The sequence below is a fragment of the Curcuma longa genome, chromosome 21 (assembly GCF_044706935.1).
Source record: "Curcuma longa cultivar G26 ecotype Majalengka, Jawa Barat chromosome 21, ITB_CL_G26_1.1, whole genome shotgun sequence".
Taxonomy (NCBI): domain Eukaryota; kingdom Viridiplantae; phylum Streptophyta; class Magnoliopsida; order Zingiberales; family Zingiberaceae; genus Curcuma; species Curcuma longa.
The window spans coordinates 1,313,159-1,335,939 of NC_133881.1; the positions used below are offsets into that span (position 1 = coordinate 1,313,159).

The 22,781-nt window shown below is 40.3% G+C and overlaps 5 protein-coding genes across 9 annotated transcripts; 4 read left to right on the forward strand and 1 right to left on the reverse strand.

Annotated features, from left to right (window-relative positions):
* Nucleotides 1-499: 499 nt before the first annotated feature.
* LOC141815461 (uncharacterized) lies at nt 500-3,668 on the forward strand. 3 transcript variants are annotated; one of them, XM_074703403.1, is made up of 9 exons: nt 500-514; nt 793-853; nt 936-1,200; nt 2,392-2,463; nt 2,633-2,700; nt 2,791-2,941; nt 3,037-3,117; nt 3,229-3,321; nt 3,413-3,668. In XM_074703403.1, the coding sequence occupies exons 3-9, from the start codon at nt 946-948 to the stop codon at nt 3,458-3,460; spliced, it is 768 nt and encodes a 255-aa protein (XP_074559504.1). In that variant the 5' UTR covers nt 500-514; nt 793-853; nt 936-945; the 3' UTR covers nt 3,461-3,668. The 3 variants fall into 3 exon arrangements, with proteins under 3 accessions (XP_074559504.1, XP_074559505.1, XP_074559506.1); XM_074703404.1 differs by lacking the exon at nt 500-514 and having other exon boundaries at nt 808-853; nt 942-1,200; XM_074703405.1 differs by lacking the exon at nt 500-514 and having other exon boundaries at nt 832-853; nt 945-1,200.
* Nucleotides 3,669-3,896: 228 nt separating this feature from the next.
* Nucleotides 3,897-4,847, reverse strand: LOC141815462 (uncharacterized). Its single transcript, XM_074703406.1, has one exon. The coding sequence runs from the start codon at nt 4,522-4,524 to the stop codon at nt 4,036-4,038; it is 489 nt and encodes a 162-aa protein (XP_074559507.1). The 5' UTR covers nt 4,525-4,847; the 3' UTR covers nt 3,897-4,035.
* Nucleotides 4,848-6,309: 1,462 nt separating this feature from the next.
* Nucleotides 6,310-11,317, forward strand: LOC141815490 (uncharacterized). Of its 3 annotated transcripts, XM_074703434.1 has the most exons (9): nt 6,310-6,576; nt 6,651-6,803; nt 7,305-7,417; nt 8,396-8,488; nt 9,769-9,871; nt 9,968-10,042; nt 10,501-10,596; nt 11,063-11,154; nt 11,289-11,317. In XM_074703434.1, exons 1-8 carry the CDS (start codon nt 6,484-6,486, stop codon nt 11,120-11,122), a joined length of 786 nt encoding a protein of 261 aa, XP_074559535.1. In that variant the 5' UTR covers nt 6,310-6,483; the 3' UTR covers nt 11,123-11,154; nt 11,289-11,317. The 3 variants fall into 3 exon arrangements, with proteins under 3 accessions (XP_074559535.1, XP_074559534.1, XP_074559536.1); XM_074703433.1 differs by having other exon boundaries at nt 6,311-6,576; nt 11,063-11,317; XM_074703435.1 differs by having other exon boundaries at nt 6,314-6,576; nt 6,657-6,803; nt 11,063-11,317.
* A 2,069-nt stretch (nt 11,318-13,386) lies between these two features.
* LOC141814139 (beta-1,2-xylosyltransferase XYXT1-like) lies at nt 13,387-15,824 on the forward strand. The gene is made up of 5 exons (XM_074702099.1): nt 13,387-13,637; nt 13,722-13,775; nt 13,888-14,040; nt 14,179-14,331; nt 14,424-15,824. The coding sequence occupies exons 1-5, from the start codon at nt 13,490-13,492 to the stop codon at nt 15,593-15,595; spliced, it is 1,680 nt and encodes a 559-aa protein (XP_074558200.1). The 5' UTR covers nt 13,387-13,489; the 3' UTR covers nt 15,596-15,824.
* Nucleotides 15,825-19,552: 3,728 nt separating this feature from the next.
* Nucleotides 19,553-22,110, forward strand: LOC141815566 (alpha-1,3-arabinosyltransferase XAT3-like). Its single transcript, XM_074703516.1, has 7 exons — nt 19,553-19,570; nt 19,662-19,891; nt 19,975-20,007; nt 20,091-20,153; nt 20,275-20,370; nt 20,452-20,607; nt 20,773-22,110. Exons 2-7 carry the CDS (start codon nt 19,759-19,761, stop codon nt 21,936-21,938), a joined length of 1,647 nt encoding a protein of 548 aa, XP_074559617.1. The 5' UTR covers nt 19,553-19,570; nt 19,662-19,758; the 3' UTR covers nt 21,939-22,110.
* The last annotated feature ends 671 nt before the right edge of the window (nt 22,111-22,781 follow it).

Genomic DNA, 22,781 nt, shown 5'->3' on the forward strand with positions numbered 1-22,781 from the left:
CTTGTCTTGGTTTTCTCGTCCACATTCCCTCGAATGTTTTTCTAATCGGACCGGACTTATTAATTCAACCGGAGATGCGAACCGCAATTACCCCGGTTTTTTTTAAAGTTAAATCAATTTGTTTAGTGGTTTTTCGGTCGGACTAGGGTTCAATTGCTTGAACCGCCAAATCGGTAGCGGTTTGATGGCCGGTCTGGTTGTGAGAACCATGGCGTTTCGGGCATCTGCGTACGCAAAATAAAACCACCACCCCACTCCGCCTCTCTCTTCCTCTCCGGCTTCTGCTGGTGTCCTTTTCCTTCACTCCAACACTTGCATCTCCTACCTTGTAAGTCTCCTCCTCCTCTTCTTCCACTTCACAGCTTGCTTCCCACCGCGCCTTTCGGTCTTCTTGAGGTACTTCATCTCCCGAGACAAGGAAAGAAGAGATCTTCCAGGACCCATAAGAAAGCTGGCACCTTTTCACCAAAGACTACTCTCTTTCTTCTCCGTCTCAGGATTCCTCTGTTCTTTGGTAGGCTCGTTGCCCTGTTTCATCTTTGCTTCTTTTCCCTTGTTGTTGGTCGCCGTTTTGGTTTCCCTAAAGGGCCTTCCCTTTTTGCAATTTCCGATGCAATGCTTTCGGTTCTTGTGCTTTTTTGGTTGGTTTCACTTGTACCTGTAGTTGAAAATTGGTTTCAAGTTGGTTAATTTGATAGATGAGACATTTTTACTGTGCTTCTCTGTGGCGCGTACGGTTTTGCTTAATCTCATTTGTTGAGAACTGAACTTTTCTTCTTTTTTTCCCCTCAGGTTGGTTTAGTAGTGTCGATTTTTATTCCGACAACTTGGTGACGCGCTTTGCATTGTTGAGGTAAAGTAATTCCATTTGATTTCTAGTATTAATATGCTCTTTTATTTGACTTCGAAAAATTTAGTTAATGCTGGTTTCTTAGTTCCAGAAGGATGGGAGACCATCTCACTTTGCTTGTGGACCACCTCCTTACTGAATCAACTCTGCAAGCAGCCATTGGGAATAGAAAAGGTGGCCAGAATTCTTCAACTTCAACATCCTTGGATGAAGGAGGCAAAGGATTTGCGCAGAAGAGGAGCTTCAAGGATGAGGACTCTGTGGGGAAGTTGGTTGAGTGCCGAATTTGTCAAGAAGATGATGTAGATTGCAACATGGAGATACCTTGCTCTTGCTGTGGCAGCATGAAGGTAAAGGCTTGTAATTTGTCTACACCTAGTTTACAGTTACATTAGGGTTCTATTCTTTTTCATTGCTGTGTATGTTGTTCTTGGAAAATTTATGTTCAATTTTTTTGGTAGTATGAAATCTTATACACCGGAGGGAAATTTTTTGTTAGAAAGGAGACAGAGATGATTTTTCTCTGAAAAGAAGGGTTTCATAAGTATTGTAGGGAGAAAAAACACACTTAAAAAATGTAGTCTACCAGGAGGCAGGAGCTTGTAATACATCAATGGTTTCTTTTGTCTTTGGAAAACCAATTTGTTTCACTGCAAAGAAGAATTTAACTTAATTTCCTTCTTATCTCAGTCAGCCCTTTCCTTTTTCACTTTGCCCCTTGGACTTTATTGATTTTTTTTTTCATTTGATCCTCTCAAGTTATAAAAAGTTTACTGCTCAGACTTTTAGAGGCCATTCTTATACTGAGGCAGCAGACAGTTGTTATGATTATTATGATTATGAACTATTCTGATTATGAACTATGATTCATTGTTCCCTTCTACTTATATGCCTTAACGAATTTATCCATGTTATTGCCTAAATGAAAATTTGTTGATTCTCAGCTAAGACAGTACGTTTGAACTTTGTGCTTATATGTATTTCTTTAGTGCTAATGGTTGAGCCATTCTTATACTGAGGCAGCAGACAGTTGGTTTTGATTGGAAATTCAGTTTTTTCTCCTCATTAATAAGGCCTTGGTTTGCTTGGTTCTTGGTTTTTGAGCCAGAGCTAACAGCTTTAAACATCTAGAGATGAAATGACAATAAGCTGATGAACATGTTTTGTTTTTGCTTTTTCGGAAAAGATTCCCTTTAGCATATTCAACCGCATACTTCCTTCTTAGCTAACACCTGTTTTCCACTTTCCATCGAGTCTCTTGCAGCTTTGCTAGTAACTTTCTGCACTTTATATGCTAACGCGTTTATTGAAGTTTGTTTGCTTTAGCATATTCAACCGCATACTTCCTTCTTTAGCTAACACCTGTTTTCCACTTTCCATCGAGTCTCCTGCAGCTTTGCTAGTAACTTTCTGCACTTTATATGCTAACGTTTATTGAAGTTTGTTTTCTTGCCATTCATAATATTCTCATAAACAAGCAATTCTTTTATGACCTTGATACTAATTAAAGTCATAGTTCTTGTCTTTCTTTCCATTTGCAGTTTGCTCATCGTGAATGTGTTCAAAGATGGTGCAATGAGAAGGGTGATACTATCTGTGAGATTTGCCTGCAGGTGAAGTCTTCTTGCTAGTTTCTATGTAGTTTTTGATCTAAACTTCTGATATCCAGAATCTGACTATGACACTCAATGTCTAGGATTTTGTCTAGATATTAATTTTGATGCAGATTTGGCATCACGATAATTGTTATTTTGTTGTTCACTAAATTTTAGTTATACTCAGCAATTTAAGCCAGGTTACACAGCTCCACAAAAGTTGCTTCAGTACGGGAGTTCTCCGATGAACTTTAGGTATCCACAATTTTTCAAATTGATCTCTCAACGAGATTTTCTTTTTCTTTTTCTTTTTAAAGAAACAACTCCTCCTATTGTTGCTTGCAGAGGAAATTGGGACATTATGCGACGAAGTTTCCGAGATTCTCAAATCTTAACACTAGTTCCCTCTGAACGCAACAACATCAATTCAGGCTATGATGATATTTTAGTTGGAGGTACTAGAAGCACATCATATTGCCAATCAGTTGCTGTGATAGTGAGTTCCTTTCTGTTAGATAAGTATTTAACTGAAGTAAACTCCTGAGTTATATTTTTTATCTTGTTCTTTGATAAGTATTTCCTTTTATCCAGTTTATGTTTCTGCTGTTCCTCCGCCACACTCTTCCTCTCATGATCACAGGAGCCGAGCAATACTCGTTCACTCTGTTCTCGGTAAAATCATTAAATCTTAGAAATGCATTCTTAGCAAAATCGTTGAGCTTGTTAGCTCCTGGAGCTGATTGTGATGCAGTTCTTGTTTACTTATACATAATGAAATCAAAGATACTGGTGTTGAGGGTTGCTGGATTGCTTTTGCTATTCTTTGTAATGGTTAAAGCAGTAAGGACATTTCGCCATCATGGTCGCCGCCAACTGGTAACTTGTGCTGCTTCTACTATAGAGATTAGAAACTATCTGTCAGTAATTTGTTGGAGATTTATTGCCTGACATTTGTATGGTATTTCAGGGAGTTTGGGATATGTTCGATCAATCTTATGTAGAAGACAGTGATTGAAGCAGTCCTCGCAGCTAGTGCAATCTCAGCTTCGTTAGAATGGCAGATCGAAGGGGCAGAGCCAGAGAATGGTGCCAAATCTGATGGAGATTTGGGAAAGAACAAGAGAAAGTGTAGCTTTAGTTGGGTCTGTAATGACTCGGCTATGTACATAGAATGGTGAAGGAACACGTGTTTTCAATTGCTTGAAAAATGAAGAAAAAAATTCATTGTGTCACTTGTTCTTTTACTTGAAAGGTTCAATAGATTCAGAAACAAAAAAAGAACGAAATAAACTCAATAAAGTTAATCAGAATCCAACTTCAGTAGAGATGGATTTCTGATCATTGTGTTCACAGTTCATATTTGATGACAGCTTACCAGCAAAGACGATCAGTGATGCTTTGTCACAGAATAAAAAGCCAGTGATTGAACAAAGAGAGAACGAGCAACAATATTGAGGGCTTCAAATTATTTATATTAGTCAAGCAAAGTGGTGAAGGTGTTAGCACAGCATCCATGCAGGAAATCAGGCATGCATTTACAAAGAAAAAAAGAAAAGAAGAAGAAAAAAACAAGTTCTTGGCTTAATTCGTTCATGGAACCTCTTCAATGGTGTCCAACGCCGGTTTCCAGGAACCCTGCCGCGACGGTCTCTTGGTCCTTACCGGGTTTTCATTCCTAACCTGCTTTGCTTCCGCCGGTATCAAGCAGAACTCACTCAGCACTGGAGAGATCCTCCGCCCAATGTAGCTCTTCGCCACCGCCCCTGTTCCCCATTTCGTCGCCGCCGCCACAGCCCGGCTCGCGAGCGCCTCCATCTCCTCCTCGGTGAGCACCGAGAAAAGCATGTCCATCGGCAGAAGGAAGTAAAGGCGGCGCCTTTCCAGCTCCTCGTCCGCCGCCAGCCCTGGAACCCGGTACCCCACGCCGAGGCGGCCGAAGTCGCACACGAACTGCCCTGGGTGCTCCACCATGACTTCTCCGGCCCTCACCGGGTGGCGGCCTACGTACTCCTCGACGTCGCCGGCGTCGTTGATGACCTTGGCGGAGGCGGAGTGAGGTGCGCACGCGGCGTTCCCCATGGTCGTCGCCGATGACGTCCGAGTTGGAAGGTTGCTGATGGAGTGGAACGCGATGGCGAGGGGCTTTAAAAGGGCAAAGTTTTAGGAATTTGTTAAGAGGTCGCTCTCCACAGCGGAATAAGATTAACAGAGAGTGCACATGGGATTAGGTCATGCATGGGAAACAGACAAGCGAAGGATGGAAACAAAGAGACGAAGAAACAGCGTCAAGCGGACTTCGAGGGCGGAAAATGATACATTTTTGGCTGCGAGGGATGTGACGGCTTCACCTAACGCTCGCATCCCTGGGCGAAGCCAAGTCTTTCTGCTCGACGGACAATTTCTTCTGTAAATTTCTCACTGACCATGTGAAAAAGAGAGCGTACGTGCATAGATTTTCAAGTGGACCTCTCCCAGTTTGCAGTTCAAAAGCATCACCGATCGTCTTTTGCTGGTAAGCTGTCATCAAATATGAACTGTGAACTTATTTTTCAAAGAGGATGAGTACAAAGGGAGGGAGGAGGACATGCAGCCACACTGGAGCCTACTCATTCGTGATCGTGGGTGTGCTGATGGACAGTTTTCCCAAGGCACTGAGCTCGACCGAATGGAGTATGGGCAGTGATTGGTCTCAAGTGGCAACTCCAGCTTGCTTTCAGCCATGGAGCCCCTTGTTTTTCAGGATTCGGCCCCAGTGCCTCCATTAACCGTGAGTTCTTCGAGATTTGCAAGCTGTCTCTCTTCTTGTCCTCGCCACCAAACCAGGCCCGTTCCATCATCCGTCCACCTCGCTCGAAGGACTGCAGGACTAATCTTAGTAACTACGTTAAATTAAAATATCAATCAATATGTTGCTGTTGAATGCGAGCTCTATTTAAATGCTGATGTTTTCCCCCTCAAATATGTGCAGGGCTGGAACAGTCGTCGGCAGTGGTGGTTGGATCGGGGAGAAATTAGTCTCTGAGTTTAATGATTAGGGGAATCCTTGAGGCAATCGATTTGAATGGGTATGTGATTTATGTAATCCAAAGATTTCTTGTAGGTAGGCTCTCGATCTGCAAGTTGGCACGGAACTAATGATTAGAGAGCATAATCATGATCAAAGGGATTTTGGGTAGAGCAACTTTTTTTAAGTAAACAGACGGCGAGGAAAGGAAAGGAAAGGCTTTTGGTTCATATACTAATTTATATAAAAGTTTGGCTACTCATCAAGCCAAACACAGCTGTTTCAAACAAAGAAACTGATGATGAGGATCCTTAGGTTTTTTTAGTGTTTGATAACTTCTTTGATGAGGAATAAAAAAAAAAGATAAATCTCAATTAGTCCCATTGACTATCTCTGAGTATCGAATCATAGGTGCCTGGGTGACAACCTAGATGTAACTTCTTTACCGCGACACTATTGCCTCAGAGACCTTTGGATGAGATGTCTTCCTTTGGAATCAAGATCAGTAAAATCTTAAAATCACTCTTATAATGTTATAAGTATTGAATTGGTTTTGGTTTTAAGTTATGCAACTCTTTCTCTTAAGATTAAGCACTTGCGTAACAATCATCAGCCCAACAATCAATCCAATTTTTCAACAAATTTATAAAGCACATAAATATTTTTAAATTACCGTTCTATTGTTTTTATGACTTCCATTAAAATCTTTTATTTTTCATATATTTATCATTTCATTTATTTACACTCTAATTTGTTTTTTAATATCACAAGTAAAAAAAAAGGAGGAGGAGGAAAGGTGAGAATAGAAAAGAATACTTGACTAAATGGAAGAAGATTTTTTAAAAAATACAAAATGATGAAATTCTATTATCGTAGTCGTTTTTTTATAGTAATTTGTTTACATAATTTTGGTAATCGATATAGAATTGAATCAATATCATAAATTGAGAAGAAAAGCAAAAGGGCAAACGCTGGTGGCAAAATATCATTTGACTATTGAGAAGACGATCACGCGCATCCGAAGCGACGGGATTATGGCGGCGGAAGCACTGCCGGCGACGAAATTGGCCTACTTCGACGACATGTGGGCCGTGGAAGGTACCGCCGTGCTCCTCGCCCAGATCCAAGTAAGCATTTGCGACTCTGCGATCGTTCGCTGTTGCGAAAGTAGAACCCTAAATTTGATTTCATTTTTTGTGAGGAAAAGACCGACGACGGCCGCATCGCGTTGATTCTGGATTCTACCGTCTTCTACCCCCAGGGTGGGGGGCAGCCAGCGGACACCGGGTTCATCTCAGGGCCTGCCTCTGGCTTCAAGTTCGTCGTGGAGGACGTGAGGTTGAAGGACGGGCTGGTGAGTAAACTATTCTTTTCCGGATTCTTCGAATCCGTTAACGGCACAACACAAGACTGTTCTAAGGATAAATTGATAGAATGCCAGAAAATGAATCTTTGGAGCCTGTCATTTCGTGAAAAACTGTTTATGAACGCTGGCTGAGTTATTTGTTCCTCTGTCAATACTTAGTCAAACTGGTATATGTGTCACTATGGTGTGATATGTCTGAGACAAATAAAACATGGCTTCGGGTTGTACCATGCTAAAAACTTACGATGTTAGATTCTTAGGGTATGGTATGTTAAATAGGTAGAGATGAATGGTTTAGCTGATATGGTAAAGCTTGTTAATTCAATTATTTAACTAAGTTTTTTATTTAATGGACCAATGGCTTCAGACCTTTGCCACCTTACAAGAGTTTGATGGCTTTGATATCAACATACCCTTGCCTGACTTAGATCTTAGTCATCACAATGTTCTTTCACAGTTTTTATTTTCCTTTCTTCTATCCTTTGTCAGGTTTGCCATTATGGTTTTTTCGAGAGTCCTCATAGTGATTGTGCTGTCATACCAAAACTTGGAGACGAACTTAACTTGCATGTTGACCCCCAAAGACGCGACCTTAACTCAAGGTATTAAATTTTATATATAGCATGAGTTTCTCGCACTTCTCGCACTTGATATATTAATTCTGACCGCATATGATGTCTATATTGTTTCTTTTCTTGTCATGACATTTTGTTTGCTCTAACTTGATGTAATTTTCTATTGATGAATGGATTAGTCATTATCTATTTTCAAGTTTTAAAACATTCCGATACTAGAATGGAATGGTTCTAGTCGTTGTTGGACAATCATTGACTATTTAAAGAGGTTTTGGATTGGATCAAGATGTCTCATGCAAGGTGGCATTGAAATTTAAAACCCTGTCATTTGCATACATTGCAACTACTTTAGAAGCTAGTTGCAACAATAACAATGCACTGCATTTCACTTAACACTAAGGGCAGAAACAAGGATTTCATGTTTAATATTGAATATCTTGATCAACATGTGTGGTCAGTGAGATATCAACAAGTCCATATGCTAGCTATCATGGTAATTCAGTTTGTTCTGAGATTTTGAAATTCCAAAGTATGCCAACTTTGTCTTGGTTTGTAGGAATGTCCAAGTTAAGCCTACCACAGCTGATATGGTTAAGCTGGCTATACAACAGCTCTTGTAGCCTGATTGCTTCGAAACAATAACTTGCATAGTAGATATATTGATCCACATTTTCATTTCATCCTTATTTTGTTTGTTTTTGAATCAACAACAAGTGTAATGGTTGATGCCAACAATACTCTGTTCCATGGATTAAGTATCTAATTTAGCATCTAGTTTAGTAATCTTGTTTGTCAATAGTTGATTAAGCTGATGCAAAATTCTCCATTGATTTTGTGGATTAACCCAGCTATTGGTGGGATATTTCCCCTTTCTCCAAAAGTAGAATATTCTCACTTTTCTCGGTGATGCTTCACATGATTAACATCCCAACCATCTTATACTGCAGTGTAAGACTTAAATTCTGCTGACAGGTATTCTCACTTTGTTCTTCTTTATTTCCACAGACTTCACTCGGCAGGGCATTTACTTGACATTTGCATGCATAAACTGGGTTTGTCTCATTTAGAACCAGGAAAAGGTTATCATTTCCCTGATAGGTATCTGCTGCATTTTTTGGACATGCTTTTTATAGCGGTTATTACTTTATTCTTATACTAAATATGGCCTAAGTTCACTTTCAATAATCATATTAGCTTGCCTTTCTAAGCGATTTTGGTACTTTTATGTCCTTTCTTTTGATGCTGCTTGTGCAGTTGATATGTAGTTCTACAACTTATTTCACTTTCACATCATATCTATGCACTAAAGGTTGGATTCTAGAAAATTTTAGATTTTCTGTATGCCAGATTTTATTTTGTGGTGATTATCCATCTGGGTATTGCTAGAAATGTAATCTTGAATATATGTCCGTAGCATTATAAATTAAGATCCATGTAGCTGGGCACTAACTCCTTGATGTTATTTTTCTAGAACCAGTCCTATGCACTTTATTTATTGTATTTTTTTTCTATAGTATGAGTAGCAATCTGTGGAGTGATGCTGGTGTTCACATTAAGTTTCATATTGCACATAATGTAACATCCTAAAAATTAGTAGCTGAATACCATTTATTCCATTATAGTGTCCTTGCTTCTACCTTGTAACTAGTTTCATATTGCATATAATGCAACATCCTGAACATTAGAAGCCAAATACCATTTATTCCATTATATTGTTCCTGACCAACATTATTTATAATACCTTTTTCCTTTTTATTTCATGTTCATTAGTATTCTTGTAGACTATCAATGCCATATGTACTCCAAATGTAATTTGTAACAAGAGTTTTTCTGACAATGTACTCTTGGTATATTAATTTATGGTGCTTCGAATGGCTCAGAAAACATGGTCCTCAAAATATGTATTTACTGTCCTTTTAATGGGACTCAAACTCTTTGCTGGGAAATCGTAGTTTTTGCTGGTATGATTTTTGTTCTACCATTTTTTCTAAGTAATCACATTTTTCTTCAGGTGTATATTATAGGTAGACTACCCCATGTATCTCTTCCAATTTTTAAATCTCCACTTGAACCCCTCTATTAATTGGATTTTGTAAATTTAGATGTGTAATTTAAGAAAATAAAACTTTAGAAGTTCATGTTTCCTACATGAGAAGTTTTTTAAAAAGTTATCATGTGTACTTTTTTTTTGTTTTTTAAAAGGATATTTATCAGATTCAATTAACTTAACTATAGTGTTCAATTAAGACTTCTAGTGTATTATGGAACTAAAAGTGGGTACATGAAAGACACCCAAGCTTCGAAGGGTCTCTTGAATCCCATATTTTGACACAATTTTTTTGTTTGTAGCCTTGATGCTAATTACGTATTGTCTGCAGTCCATTCGTCGAATACAAAGGCCTAATCCCACAGGATCTGGTCCAAGTCAAACAAAAGGAATTGGAGAAAGAAGCAAATGCTTTGATTTTAAACGGAGGAAAAGTTTGTACAATGCTATGAATCTAATCCATTTATAGGCTCCTTGCATTTGTTTTAGGATTTTTCTGATACTATATGATATTGTGATTATTGTGTTAGATTTCAGCTTCCATCTTATCATATGATGAAGCTTCTAGGTGGTGTGGTGGTGTTCTTCCCAGTTACATTGCAAAGGTACTTATGATTATAACCAAAATTGCGATGGAATAATCTGTATTTTTGTTACCCGTATAAACCATTTTTTTTATGGCTCTGCTAATGTATATTCTCAAATAATTTGTTGCCCATTTGCTATAATCAACTTCATTTTGAATATCATAGTACTAAGGTCTATATTTGTATAATTATTTTTCCCTTCATTGTGATGACTTCTATTCTTCTAACATTTGCATTCAGATAAAATTATACTCTTTTTGTCTTTTATACTCGGTAGAAGATTTCTTTACAATTAATAATATGAGATAATCATGCACGGTGTTGTGTCCTTTTCATCCTGGCACTGAAGGAAGATTTACTTTATTCATCACATGTGATCTTCGTATAAATATGTAATTGTCCCAGAATGTGTTTAACTGGAGATTGTTATACGTTTATTTGTTAATGATCTTTTGGTGTTTCATAAAACTATCCAGGATAGCAGTCCACGGATAGTGAAGTTAGGTGACCATCCTGGTGGTCCTTGTGGAGGGACTCATGTCAAAGACATTGCTAATATAAGGAGCATGAAAGTAAGTTTGACTTGGGATTTCAGTTAGTCTCCATCTTTCAGTTCCAAATCATATTTACAGTCGCTTATAATATTTTGCACACCGCCCAAAAAATTAAGTTTTGATAAACTCGAAGCCTGTGCATATATGTTTGGTTTCCTATTGGAATGGGGAATGGAACTGGAAATGTTGGTATGAAAAATAGAAAAGTTTGGAGCTGAAAACTTTAGGATCCTGTATAGTCTATATAACAGATCCGTAGCAGATCCGAAGTCATGATGTGGAAACCTACTGTGAAGAACATATATAACGAACAAATGACAATTACTGAGATAGCATTCTGATGCAACTTTGGTTTGTTTTACAAGGGCATTTTATTGCTCTCGGACTTACTTTTTGAATATCTTTATGATGCCCACATGTTGTGCCTTTGTATTTCTGAATACAGTTTTTCATGGTAACATCTGTTAGTTTCCAATGGTTCCAGATAACTCAGATCCGAACAAAGAAAGGATGCACTAAAGTTTCTTATACCATTGGCGCTTGATCATCTGCAAGCCTTGTCTGTCTCCAGATTCGGTACGAAAGAAATTTGAAACTCAAATAAACTGTAACTAAAATAACATTTAATCCAAACTATTCTTATTTGTCATCTCCACCAGTGTATCTCTGATCTGGTTGGTTATTTGTATTTTATGAATCTGAAATTACAGGTGAAGCAAAACCTGTCATTATAGGCCTACGGGAAACTCTCTGAATGACACAAAATAGTGATTTTTTCTTATGCCAGAACTGTGTATCCTAAATCAAATCACTGAATTTTTGTAAGGCGTAAAAGTTACCTTGTCTGTTATCGGTTTTAACCCTTCTGGGTTTCACTGTCAAGGGCGAGTTTCTGGTTTTTGATTCTTTTCGGTGGTTTCATACAGTGATATAAAGGGGGAAAAGAAAGGTTATTTGTGATGAAGCAATGAGACGTATTTGAAACCTTGTGAAGCCATTGGTGTTTTTCCATGGAAATTCCTGGGTTTTTTTAATTGGTTTTGGCGGTTTCATGCAGAGATTAAAAAAAGGGAAAAGAAAAGTTATTAGTGATGAAGTCATCAGACATATTTGTCAAAGGTGTTTGCCAAGGCAATTACAATATCTCATAGAGTTCTCCATTGGAGGCTATAACGTATGCTCTTATTAAGAAAAATGAAAAGTATGTTGCAATAATTTAGGATCTACAGTCAGTAGTTTCGGATGATGCGACAAAGGGAGGGGTGTAACAGGAGAAGCTTAGGACCATGAAGGACTTTGGTGACGCTAAGAATTCGATGTTGTTCGTCAGCTAGACGGTAGCAATGCATGCTGTTGAATTACTAGCAATGGAGAGATCTTTATGTTCGATAACTACGGTTCGGTCTTGTGGGCCAATAAGGTGGAGAGCAGCATATATCACATGGGCTGTATAAGGGAAGTGGTAGTGATTGAATAATGATGATGTTCCAGAACGAAGCTATGAAGATTTTTGGTGAATTGTCAATTATAGTTTCTCGATTTACTTTTTCACAGATGTTCGTAGGATTGATCGTGTGAGACTAATAAATTTTATTTTTTTGTTGAAATAGATATGGTGAATTGATAATCTAGCGGCCAAAGTAAATCCATGAATGATGGCACTAATCAGAGATTCTTCAACAAAATCAAATGATGAGATGTTGCAATATGAAGAGAGGTTTTTTTTTTTTGAACATTTATTTCTCAATCAGTTCAATTTTCCGCACTACCTAGCCAATCATGACTAGATCACCGTGGAAAGTCCAATATTGGAAAAGGAACTCCTCAGTGCTAGACAACTTTGAATCCACCTCCTCGATCTAAGTTGACTGTTTATTTATTTATTTATCTATTTGTTTATACATATATCAGTGAGAATTCTTAAGCCTCTACCTTGAATCGATTTTATTGAGTGCATTGAAAACAATAAATTTGGCTCGGTGAAGTTGACTCGTTTGTCTTATTAAACTAAACTGTATTAACCCGACTGAACCACACAATTCACACTAGTTCTTTTCTGTCTGTAATTCCCTCCCCTCCCCTTTCACCACCCTCCAAAAACATAAACAGGTTTAGATTTAACTGTTGTAATTGCAGATGCCAATGCAGCATTTGCAAGCAGCTAGAAGAATAAGTATCTCTGATGGTCACCATCATTCTCAATATCTACTTTATTACTAATGATATCTTCATTTTCATTTCTTCTTCCCTTTTCTTGCGAAGCAGTGAGTTTGAGCTAAATTGAAGCATTTAGCTACGTGGCAACAACAAGAAAGAAAGGAGGTCTCCTCTTCGCTTGAAAATTTTCTTTTCATAATAAATTAAAAATGCCAACTCACGTTTATATTTATGCACTTTCTTCAGTTGATCTTACTTCCAAAAAATGAACTACTGCAACTTAGTTTAGCACAGAGTCGAATATTAGCGTCGGTGCCTTCTTCCCCTTTAGTCCGTCACATGGCACCGCCAGTCATCCATGTGGGTGCGATGCAAGCATGCACCCACCAGACCACAACCCTAAATTACGGAAGAAACAAAACAAGATGTTTGCATACGTTGGCGTAATTTGTGGGAAATAATTTTTTTGTAAACTGTTCTATTTTAAAAAATATTATTATAGAACAGTTTAATTGAATAAATGTATATAGTTGATCAGTGAGATAGAGTGTTTTTAATAATTTAAAAAAAATAAAAGAGCACCTTTTATTTTTACTCTCTTTTATTTCCCACCTCCCTATAAATGTTTTATGACCTGACCTTGCGATCCGTTTCACGCCCATAATCCTTTTAGAGCTGCTTGTGCTTCTTGGCATCTTCCAAGTCAAGAAGATGGTAAAGTTTTGAGCAGTCTTGGAGGAGCGCATGCACAGTGATGGCTGAGAAGATGAAGGTAGCTTCGATCTACAGAGGATTTGATCTTCTTAGTTTGGGAGTAGGTGTGCTCATCGGATGCTTTCTGGTCTCTCTCACCTATGTCACCGTGTACAAGTCTGACATGCTTGCTTTTCCTTCTGCTACGAGTATGTTCTTATTTCATTTGCTGTTAAATTTTAGTTTTTGGGTTCTTTTCTTTGTTGATGCTCAAAGATTAAAGCTTGTTGCAGTGGCTTCTCCGATGTCGAAAGCAGATGTCTATTCTTGGATTTCTCAACAAATAGGTCAGAGGGAACATAGATCTTTGCTTTGAGCTGTTCAAGTGGACGATCTTGGTGTAGTTTTCAGTTTTCTGTGGCTTATTGTTGTTTCTCCTTTACAATCTTTTTGAGACAGATTCCAAGAGCAAGCCAAGGTGCAACCATGGCAGCGCAGCATCGTATCTTTGCGAAAATAGTGAAACCATTGAGACAGCAAGGGTTTCTTCCTCTGCAGGATCTGAGATTCCCTCTCAAAGAAATGAGTTTTCTGCAAGTGAAACCACGCGAGGTAGCAAAACCACAACTTGCCAAGAACAGATTTTTGTTATGTTTTTTCCTGTGAGAAAATGATCCAATTTCTCAATGTTCAAGAAATCTTCAGCTGGATCTACGTGATTATTGCGCTTCTCATCTTCTTCCCCTGCAGATGGCAAGGTGCAGGACACCAAGCTGCCTTGTGAACCAGACTCCGTTGGATGCACAATAAATAATGGAAGTAAAGATGCATTTTCTCCACCTACTTCGATCGATGTCCGCCGCTCCTCGCAGGTTCCTGTCGCAAGCAGTGCTTGGAAATCTGGTGAGCAACTCTGTTCCTAGATTTGTCCCCACTTGTTGACGGAGATTCGATCTAAAAATTCGATTTTTCTTCCTTATTGTCTCGACATTTAGATCCGGCGGAGCTCGACTCAAAGCCTATGTGCGACACGTCGAGCCACCGGTGCGACCTCTGCGACATCCACGGCGACATCAGAATCATCACCGGCAAAGACTCACCCTCCGTTCTCCGCGTCACCGACTCTTCGTCCGCCAACCACCAGTCATGGCAGGTGAAGCCCTACGCCCGGAAGTGGGACCATGGCGTGATGGGGTTCACGAAGCCTGTCACTGTTCGCTCGACCGCCGACAGAGCCGCCACGCCCCGTTGCGACGTCAACCACACCGTCCCCGCCGTTGTCTTCTCCATGGGCGGCTACGTCGGCAACCACTTCCACGACTTCACCGACGTGCTCGTCCCGGTGTTCCAGACGGTGCGCCAGTTCGACGGCGAGGTCCAGCTCGTCGTCGCCCGCCTCAACCGGTGGTGGATGAATGCCAAGTACGGCCGCTATTTCCGTCGGCTCTCCCGGTACGACGTTATCGACCTCGACAACGACGCGCGCGTGCACTGCTTCGAGCGAGCGATCGTAGGGCTCCGCGCCGACGCCGACCTGATGATCGATCCGGCGAAGTCGCCGATGGGGTACACCATGTCGGACTTCCGGCGGTTCATGAGGAGCATCTACGGCCTCAACAGAGACTATGCGCTGAAACTAGCAGAGCAGACGGAGAAGAAGCCGCGGCTGCTGATGATCGCGAGATCCGGGAGCAGAAAATTCATGAACGCCGACCACATCGTGAAGCTGGCTGAGAAGCTCGGATTTGAGGTGGTGGTCTCGGAGGGCGCTCTGGACTTGACGGAGTTCTCGCAGACAGTGAACTCGTGCGACGTGATGCTGGGCGTGCACGGCGCGGGGTTGACCAACATGGTGTTCCTGCCGACGAACGCGGTGGTGATCCAGGTGGTGCCGTTCGGCGGCCATGAATGGATCGCCGGCACCTACTTCGGGAATCCGGCGACAGGGATGGAGCTCAACTACTTGGAGTACACGATTACCGCCGACGAGAGCACGCTGACGGAGCTGTACCCGAGGGATGATCCGGTGTTCACAGATCCAAAGTCGATCCACAAACTCGGGTGGGTAAAAATGGGGGAGATTTACTTGGACAAGCAGAACGTGAGGTTGGATTTGAACAGATTCCGGCCTGTTCTTGAGAAGGCTCTCGACCTTCTCAGGAAGTAGAACGGAGATTTTGCTCGTTAGTTTCGTGGTAGTAACTGAAAATTTACAGAGAAGAATTGATAAATCTGTCGATTAAACTACTTCAGCTCGATCTTCTTCGCAACTCATGGCAGTTCATGCGATCGAACTACTTAAGTTTATAAATATAAGAAATCTTTTTTTTTTGTTTCTGTGTTTGCTGTAATTAGCGTATGATAATTAGTAAAGGTCTCTCTCAAATCATTCTACATTCCTCTGCATTAATCATCGAAGCTTTTCTGCTAATATAATGATAGCGAAATGAATAGTTGAAAATTTGTATACGAAAATTATTGCACTATAGAGTTGCATTTGTTGGATGGAGATTGGAGGTGGTTATGTGCACAAATCCAGTATTTTTTTCATATTTTTATGATGAGTACGGGTCCACGTGCTGTGGGACCCAAGAGTTCTTTTTCCAAAACTGCACAAGCCCGCCCATAGATTTGATTGAGAGAGAAATAGATTTTGAGGCGATCCATAATGATTGACGGTGCCAAAGTTGCGAATCTTGTGTAATTCCCACCCTGCCCATCCACGATTGGCACCACAATGCACTCTCAACCTGAGTCCAATTGAATGTATCGACTCTACTAATTCGGCTGACCCATTTAGATTAGTTGGTCTACTTTAACTGGCTCAATTCATTCAATTTAGTCTTAATATAAGAACACAAAAAAGAGCAATCTATTAGTTAGTGGTAATAGTAATTTAATAGTGGTTGTTTGTAGTTAGAAATATTGGTGATGCTCAAGCGGTTCGTGGTGGTTGATAAATAGTAGCACACTGTAACAGAAAGCAAGTTGTTTGTTGAGTGCGAGTAAATTAAAAGAGGTAGGGTAGGGTTGTTGCCACGGGACAGTGAGTTGGAAGATGAAAGTTGTCCAACAGCTACCAACATAAATATTTTATAGTGGTTTCTGTGGCAGTTGTAGTTTTTGTTAGGACGGAACACTCGATTAAAAATTGAATCCATCGAATTGATTTAATTGAAATTAATAAATTAAAATTTCTTTGAACGGATTGAATTTTTTTAATAAAAATTAAATAAATTAAATTAATGTTTTTGCATTTTACTTTAAAAATTTTCATACCAATATAGATATCTCTATATTATAATCCCAAAATTTTTATTATGTATTTTCAATATAAAACTTTGATTATATCCCAATAAAACGATCTCTCTAGACTCAACTGTTGCTCATCATGGATCCTACATCAGTTAAAACTTTATCAAACAAATATTAAAATTTACCTCTATTTAGTTTTCAAAATCAACATCATAGTGTCATATTGATTTTCAAAATATAATAATAATATTATATTTTAATTGAATTAGGAGTTTTAAAATCGAATTGAATTATTTGAAGTAATAAAAAAAATTAAAAATTTGAAATATTAAAATGACCAAACTCAAATTTTAAATTGTTAATTTGATTTAATTGAATTTTGCTCATCGGATGAAAGTGGGCAAGGGTGAGTATTCGGTTAAAACCGAACCGAACCGAACCGAATTAACCGAAAACTGAATAAATCGATTTTTTTTAAACCAACCGAACCGACCGAATTTTCCAATAAAAACCGAACAAACCGAACCGAAATTTTATCGGTTAATTCGGTTTTTGACCGAATTAACCGAATTAACCGATTTTTTTAACATATTATAAAAATTTTACTAATAAATTAGAAATTTATATATTTATTTACTTAAAATTTATAAATTATTTTTTTAATTTAATTAATTCGGTTAATTCGGTTTAACCGAATAAGAAAATTTAAAATCGAAACCGAACCGAATTAACCGATTTTTTTAAAAAAAATAACCGAACTTCTGAAATAACCGAACCGAATTAAAAATTCAGTTCGGTTTGATCAGTTTATTCGATTTAACTGAATTTTTGCTCACCCCTAAAAGTGGGCGTTTGTATAAAAACTATTCAGTTGCACGTTATTGAAATATTGAAATGACCAAACTCAAATTTTAAATTTGATTTAATTGAACTTTTACTCATCGTGTTTGTATAAAACTATTCAATATATGTTGCACGTTATTTTTGAAATGCTTCATAAATAAATGTTCACACGACACTTGTGTGGAAAGCCCTATGGAGTGGGTAAAGGCGAAGGGCAAAAACAACAAGAGAATTTGAATGCTCCATTACTATCTGGTCCTCGGCGTTCGGTGACTCTAGAAAGGAGACAAAGTGCACCGCTTGAGAGCTGGACGCACACGGCAAAAAAACCCTTTGTTTTTTCCTGATTTTTTCCTTACGATTTAATTTATTCTTTTAATCTGGTTCCACTTGGCACACACGGATGGTGCATGGACCTTCCTCCTATCAACGTTGTTAAAATTTTATTTTCGAAAATTTTTGGATCCCAATTGGATTTGGGCCATTTGGATTTGGCCCATAATTAGTTTTTTTTGGGCATGAAATTTAGATTTATGTATATCTCTAAAAGCAAAAGGAAATTAAATAAAAATATATTATGACAAATCTGAAAGAATTCAGAGATTAAGAAAAGAATAATTGGAGATGAGAAGAAAACCATATAATATATTTTCCTTTGAGTTACAAAAGATTGAATATATGAGAAGACAATTATAAAACAACAGCTCTGATATCCTGCCCGACGCCCCTGCGCGATCCCGCTGCGCGATCAGCCGACCTTTTGTCGTTCATTGTCGTCGTTCGTCGCCGTCCGGTCACCGCCGGACGCCATCTCGGGCTCGTTGGAAGCGCAACTCGATGGCGCACACATCAGCATCGGATTCCGACCGGATTGGATCGGAATCCGGCTGGATTCCGATCGAAACAGAGCAGACGGTTCTGGCGACGATTTCGTCGGAATCCGACCGGATTCCGGTCGAATCGGGGCCGGACTCCGGTCGAATCGGGGCCGGACTCCGGCCGCGGTCGACGCGCCGACGCCGGGCGCTTCGACCGCGGCCGGAGTCCGGCCCCGATTCGGCCGGAATCCAACCGGATTCCGACCGAAATCGCCGCCAGACACTGGCGGCCGATTTCGACCGGAATTCAGTCGGATTCCGACCGAATCGGGGCCGGAGTCCGGCCGCGGTCGACGCGCCCGGCGCCTCCGGACCGCCGTCGAGTTGCGGTTCCAACAGGCCCGGTCCGGCGGCCGGAGGTGGCCGGACGGCGGTGAACAGTGGCGGAGAAGCGGCGAAGGTCCGAGGAGAAATACTGTGCAATCGCGATTTTTGGACGGCTACTGTTGATCGCGATCGGGCGTGGACGGCGTGGATCGATCGCGCACGAGGTCGCGTTTTTTTAATCGCGCAGTATATCAAATCTATATAAAACAATACTACTGCTTGATATATATATACATCACCAGCATTTGCAATAAGCTTTTTTTTTTTTTTCAAAATTCTAATTTTTTTTTTAAAAATAAACTCTTGGTATCACTTTCCTACTGCCTGCTTTTTTTAAAGTCAATGAGAATAATTCAACTGCCACCTCTCCATTTCAATACGTGGAAAGGTAAACTTTAAATTATTGTTCAATTCAATGGTCATGGAGAAGTTGTGGCTTTCATTGACAGTGGCTGAGGCTCCATGATCTCCAGCATCCACGAGAAGTTACTACAAGAGAAAACAGAATTCTGGAATAGGATGATCTAATTGAAGCTTGGAAAGTAATTGCCGTGTTAAAACCGGGGAGGCAGATACCAAATTTTTTAAATGCACGTTTTCCTCAAACGATCTGCAGGAACCTCATGAATGAGAATTGAAATCTTCAACACCAGTAAATTAAGAAACCATTAACACACAGCTCGTGCAGCCGCTGACGAAGTCGAAAGTTGTTGTTAGAATTTGTAGAATTTTGATGGCTTCCTTGCTTAGAGAAAAAGATTAAGATAATGCTTTCCTCCGCCAACCTCCTGCTTAACTTTTAAAGGCTGGACCAGTAGTTCGTGGAACAAAGCAAGATGGTGAGGTCCCATCTCGGCCAACCACCCCAATAGTATGAGCATATATATATTTTTTCCCTTTTTTCTCGATCATGAGGTTGGCAAGATGCAGCTTTCAGGCTCCTTGGGAAGTCAATAGATAAGAAAGAAACAGACTCCAACATCTGAGAGAGGGAGACGGAGAGGAAGAGGAAGAGGAAGAAGAAGGGATGGCGAACAAATTGAAAATGTTCCGAAACACCAACCAGACGCAGAGATTCAGATTCGTGGTGCTTGTAATAGGATGCCTTGTTGTCTCCATGACCTTCATAATGATCTCCAAGCCTCTCGCTTTTCCCAGTTGTGAGTTACTTTGATTTTTTGGTTGAGAAATATTTGGTTTGGGGGAAAGGTGTTTTTTATACTAATTGTTGATATTATTCCAGTTGGTTCTAAGTTTAGAAGATCAGGACCATCAGGTAATTCTCATGATGGTTTTTTTTTTCGTGTGAATTCTATCTTACAATAACAGTTTTAAGATTTCCAATATTCTGATGCATAGATGCGGAAGGAGAGAAACCAGCTCCTAGTTTGAGAGATGATGATCAATCTTCTAAGGAATCTGGTGAGAATCTTTGCTAGATCTGACTCAACTCATGATGGATTTGGAGTATTTATCATGTTTTCTGTTAATCTGTATTCTACCTAAGTCAGCGAAAAGGTCACAGATTTGCTTCGTGTTTCAGAAAAATACCAAGAGGAGAATGATCTCCAAGGGAAGAAGGTGGACTCCGTTACCGATCCAATCAAAGATGAAAAACCGGAAACTGATGAAGCATTCGGTCTGTTCTTGGAATTTGTCGAAGCGTACTGAGCTTTTCATCAAGTTTTTTTTTTATTTGAACTTCTTCTTCCTGTAACAGAGAGCACGAGTGAAACAGAGGAGGAAGGCACAAAGAATGGGGGCAACTCGGATCAGGATGAAGCACACAGTAGAATGACCTTACCAACAATTTCAAATTACACCATTAATGATCTTGCTCAGGTGGAGAACAAGACCAGCACACTCGAGCAACCAGGTACGTCAACAGCCATGGAGGTTAACCATGATACAGAATGTTCTTGCCTGTTTCGACTTTCAACAATTTTATTGCAATTTTAGAAACTGTTAGATTTTGTTTAGCAAGAAATCATTAATGATTTGATAAATTTGAAATTAATATGGTATTCGGATCGCGAAGCAGCTCAGGAAATCAGGACTAATGTGGAGAAGAAACTTTCGTGCGAATTCTCCGACCCTCGAGCCGACGTCTGCGAAATGTCCGGCGACATCCGCATCCCCGGCAACTCCTCCGACGTCCTCTTCGTGGACTCCAGCGAGCGCAACGAGGAGTTCCGGTTCCGCCCCTACGCCCGCAAGGGCGACGCCTCCGCCTTCAGCCGCGTTCGTGAGCTGACTGTCAAAGCCGCCGGCACCACGGCGCCGCAATGCACCGTGACGCATGCCGTCCCTGCCGTCGTCTTCTCCGCCGGCGGATACACCGGCAACCTCTTCCACGACTTCACCGACGTGCTGATCCCGCTCTTCCTCGCCTCCCGCCACGTTCACGGTGAGGTCCAGTTCGTGGTCAGCGACCTGAACCCCTGGTGGGTCTACCGCTACCTCCCTGTCTTCGAGAAGCTCTCCAAGTTTCCGGTGATCGACTTCGACAAGGACAAAGAGGTGCACTGCTTCAGCAAGGCCGTCGTCGGCCTCCGGGCGCACAAGGAGCTCAGCATCGACCCTGCGCGCGCCCCCAACGGCTACTCCATGGTCGACTTCGCCAAGTTCCTAAGAGAAGCCTTCTCCTTGGAGAGAGACTCCATCTCCAACATCGAAGACCTCGCCGGAAAAAAACCCAGAATCCTCATCATAGCCAGGAAACAATCCCGAGCATTCACAAATCCACACGAAATAGCTCAATTGGCGGACCAGCTAGGATTCGAAGTGACCGTCAACGACGGCGACGTGGGCTCCGACGTCGGCCAATTCGCGAGGCTAGTGAACTCCATGGACGTGATGGTGGGCGTGCACGGTTCCGGCCTCACCAACCTGCTCTTCCTGCCGCCCAACGCGACGGTGATCCAGGTGGTGCCGTGGGGAGGCCTGGAGTGGATGGCGATGCTGGATTTCGGAGATCCGGCCAAGGACATGAAGCTCAACTACGTGCAGTACAGCATCGGCATAGAGGAGAGCAGCCTGATCGACCAATATCCGAGGGATCACCCGGTGTTCAAGGATCCCATGTCCATCCACAAGCAAGGCTATCCCTTGATGAGGTCCACCTTCATGGACAACCAGAACGTGAAGATCGATATAAAAAAGTTCAAGAACGTGCTGTGGAAAGCACTGGAGCACATCATCCAATAGGTAGCGGAATTCATGCCCAGGCGATTTGTTTTTTGTTTATTATTCGATCAGTTTAATTATTCTTCTCGTCGATCGACTGATAATGGTTCAGGGTTTTTAAGAGCTTCTGTAATTAAAGTTGTGTTGACTCTGGTGTCAGAATGGCATATAGATTCAAACTTTTTTACACGCTTATGCAAACTGATATATGGATCTCCATTTGATTCTTCAGGAATGTTACTTTACTTTCAAGAACTTGATTGAGAAGATGGATTGTGCAGATTTTATACCAAGTGCCAAAATTTTTGTTATCTTATCACTTTTTTTCTATATATACTTTCTAGTGTACTAATTTAAGTATTTTTATAGACTAAATAAACTTCAAAGCATGAAAATTTTAACTTTATTTTTTTTATTTTGCAATGTTTAAAATTATTAGACGTTTAAATGAATACTATTGATTGGGGTATAATTAAAGCGATGGAGAAAAAGAAAGAAAGTGAGAGAGGGAAAATTTTCGTTGGGTTTTTAAGACTGAAAAAGAAAGAAAGTGAAAAGAAATATTCCTTCTAGAACCATGTGAAAAAAAATTGAAAATTAAAAAAAAAATAGTTGTCTTATTAAATGATCTAGTACGAGTAGCACATATAGTGGACCCTTCATCTTCTCTCTTCTCTTCTGAATCACTTTCCCTTTTGTTAATGCCAATGGGGACACTGCCACAACAATAATAAAAAAAAACTGATCAGTTCTACCATTTGCATTATTGCATAGTTGCAATTTGCAAAGCTGAATCACGAGAAGAGCAAGTTGAAAACGAAATGAGCAGAAGGAAAACAAGTGGTAGGCAAACCACAACAGCCA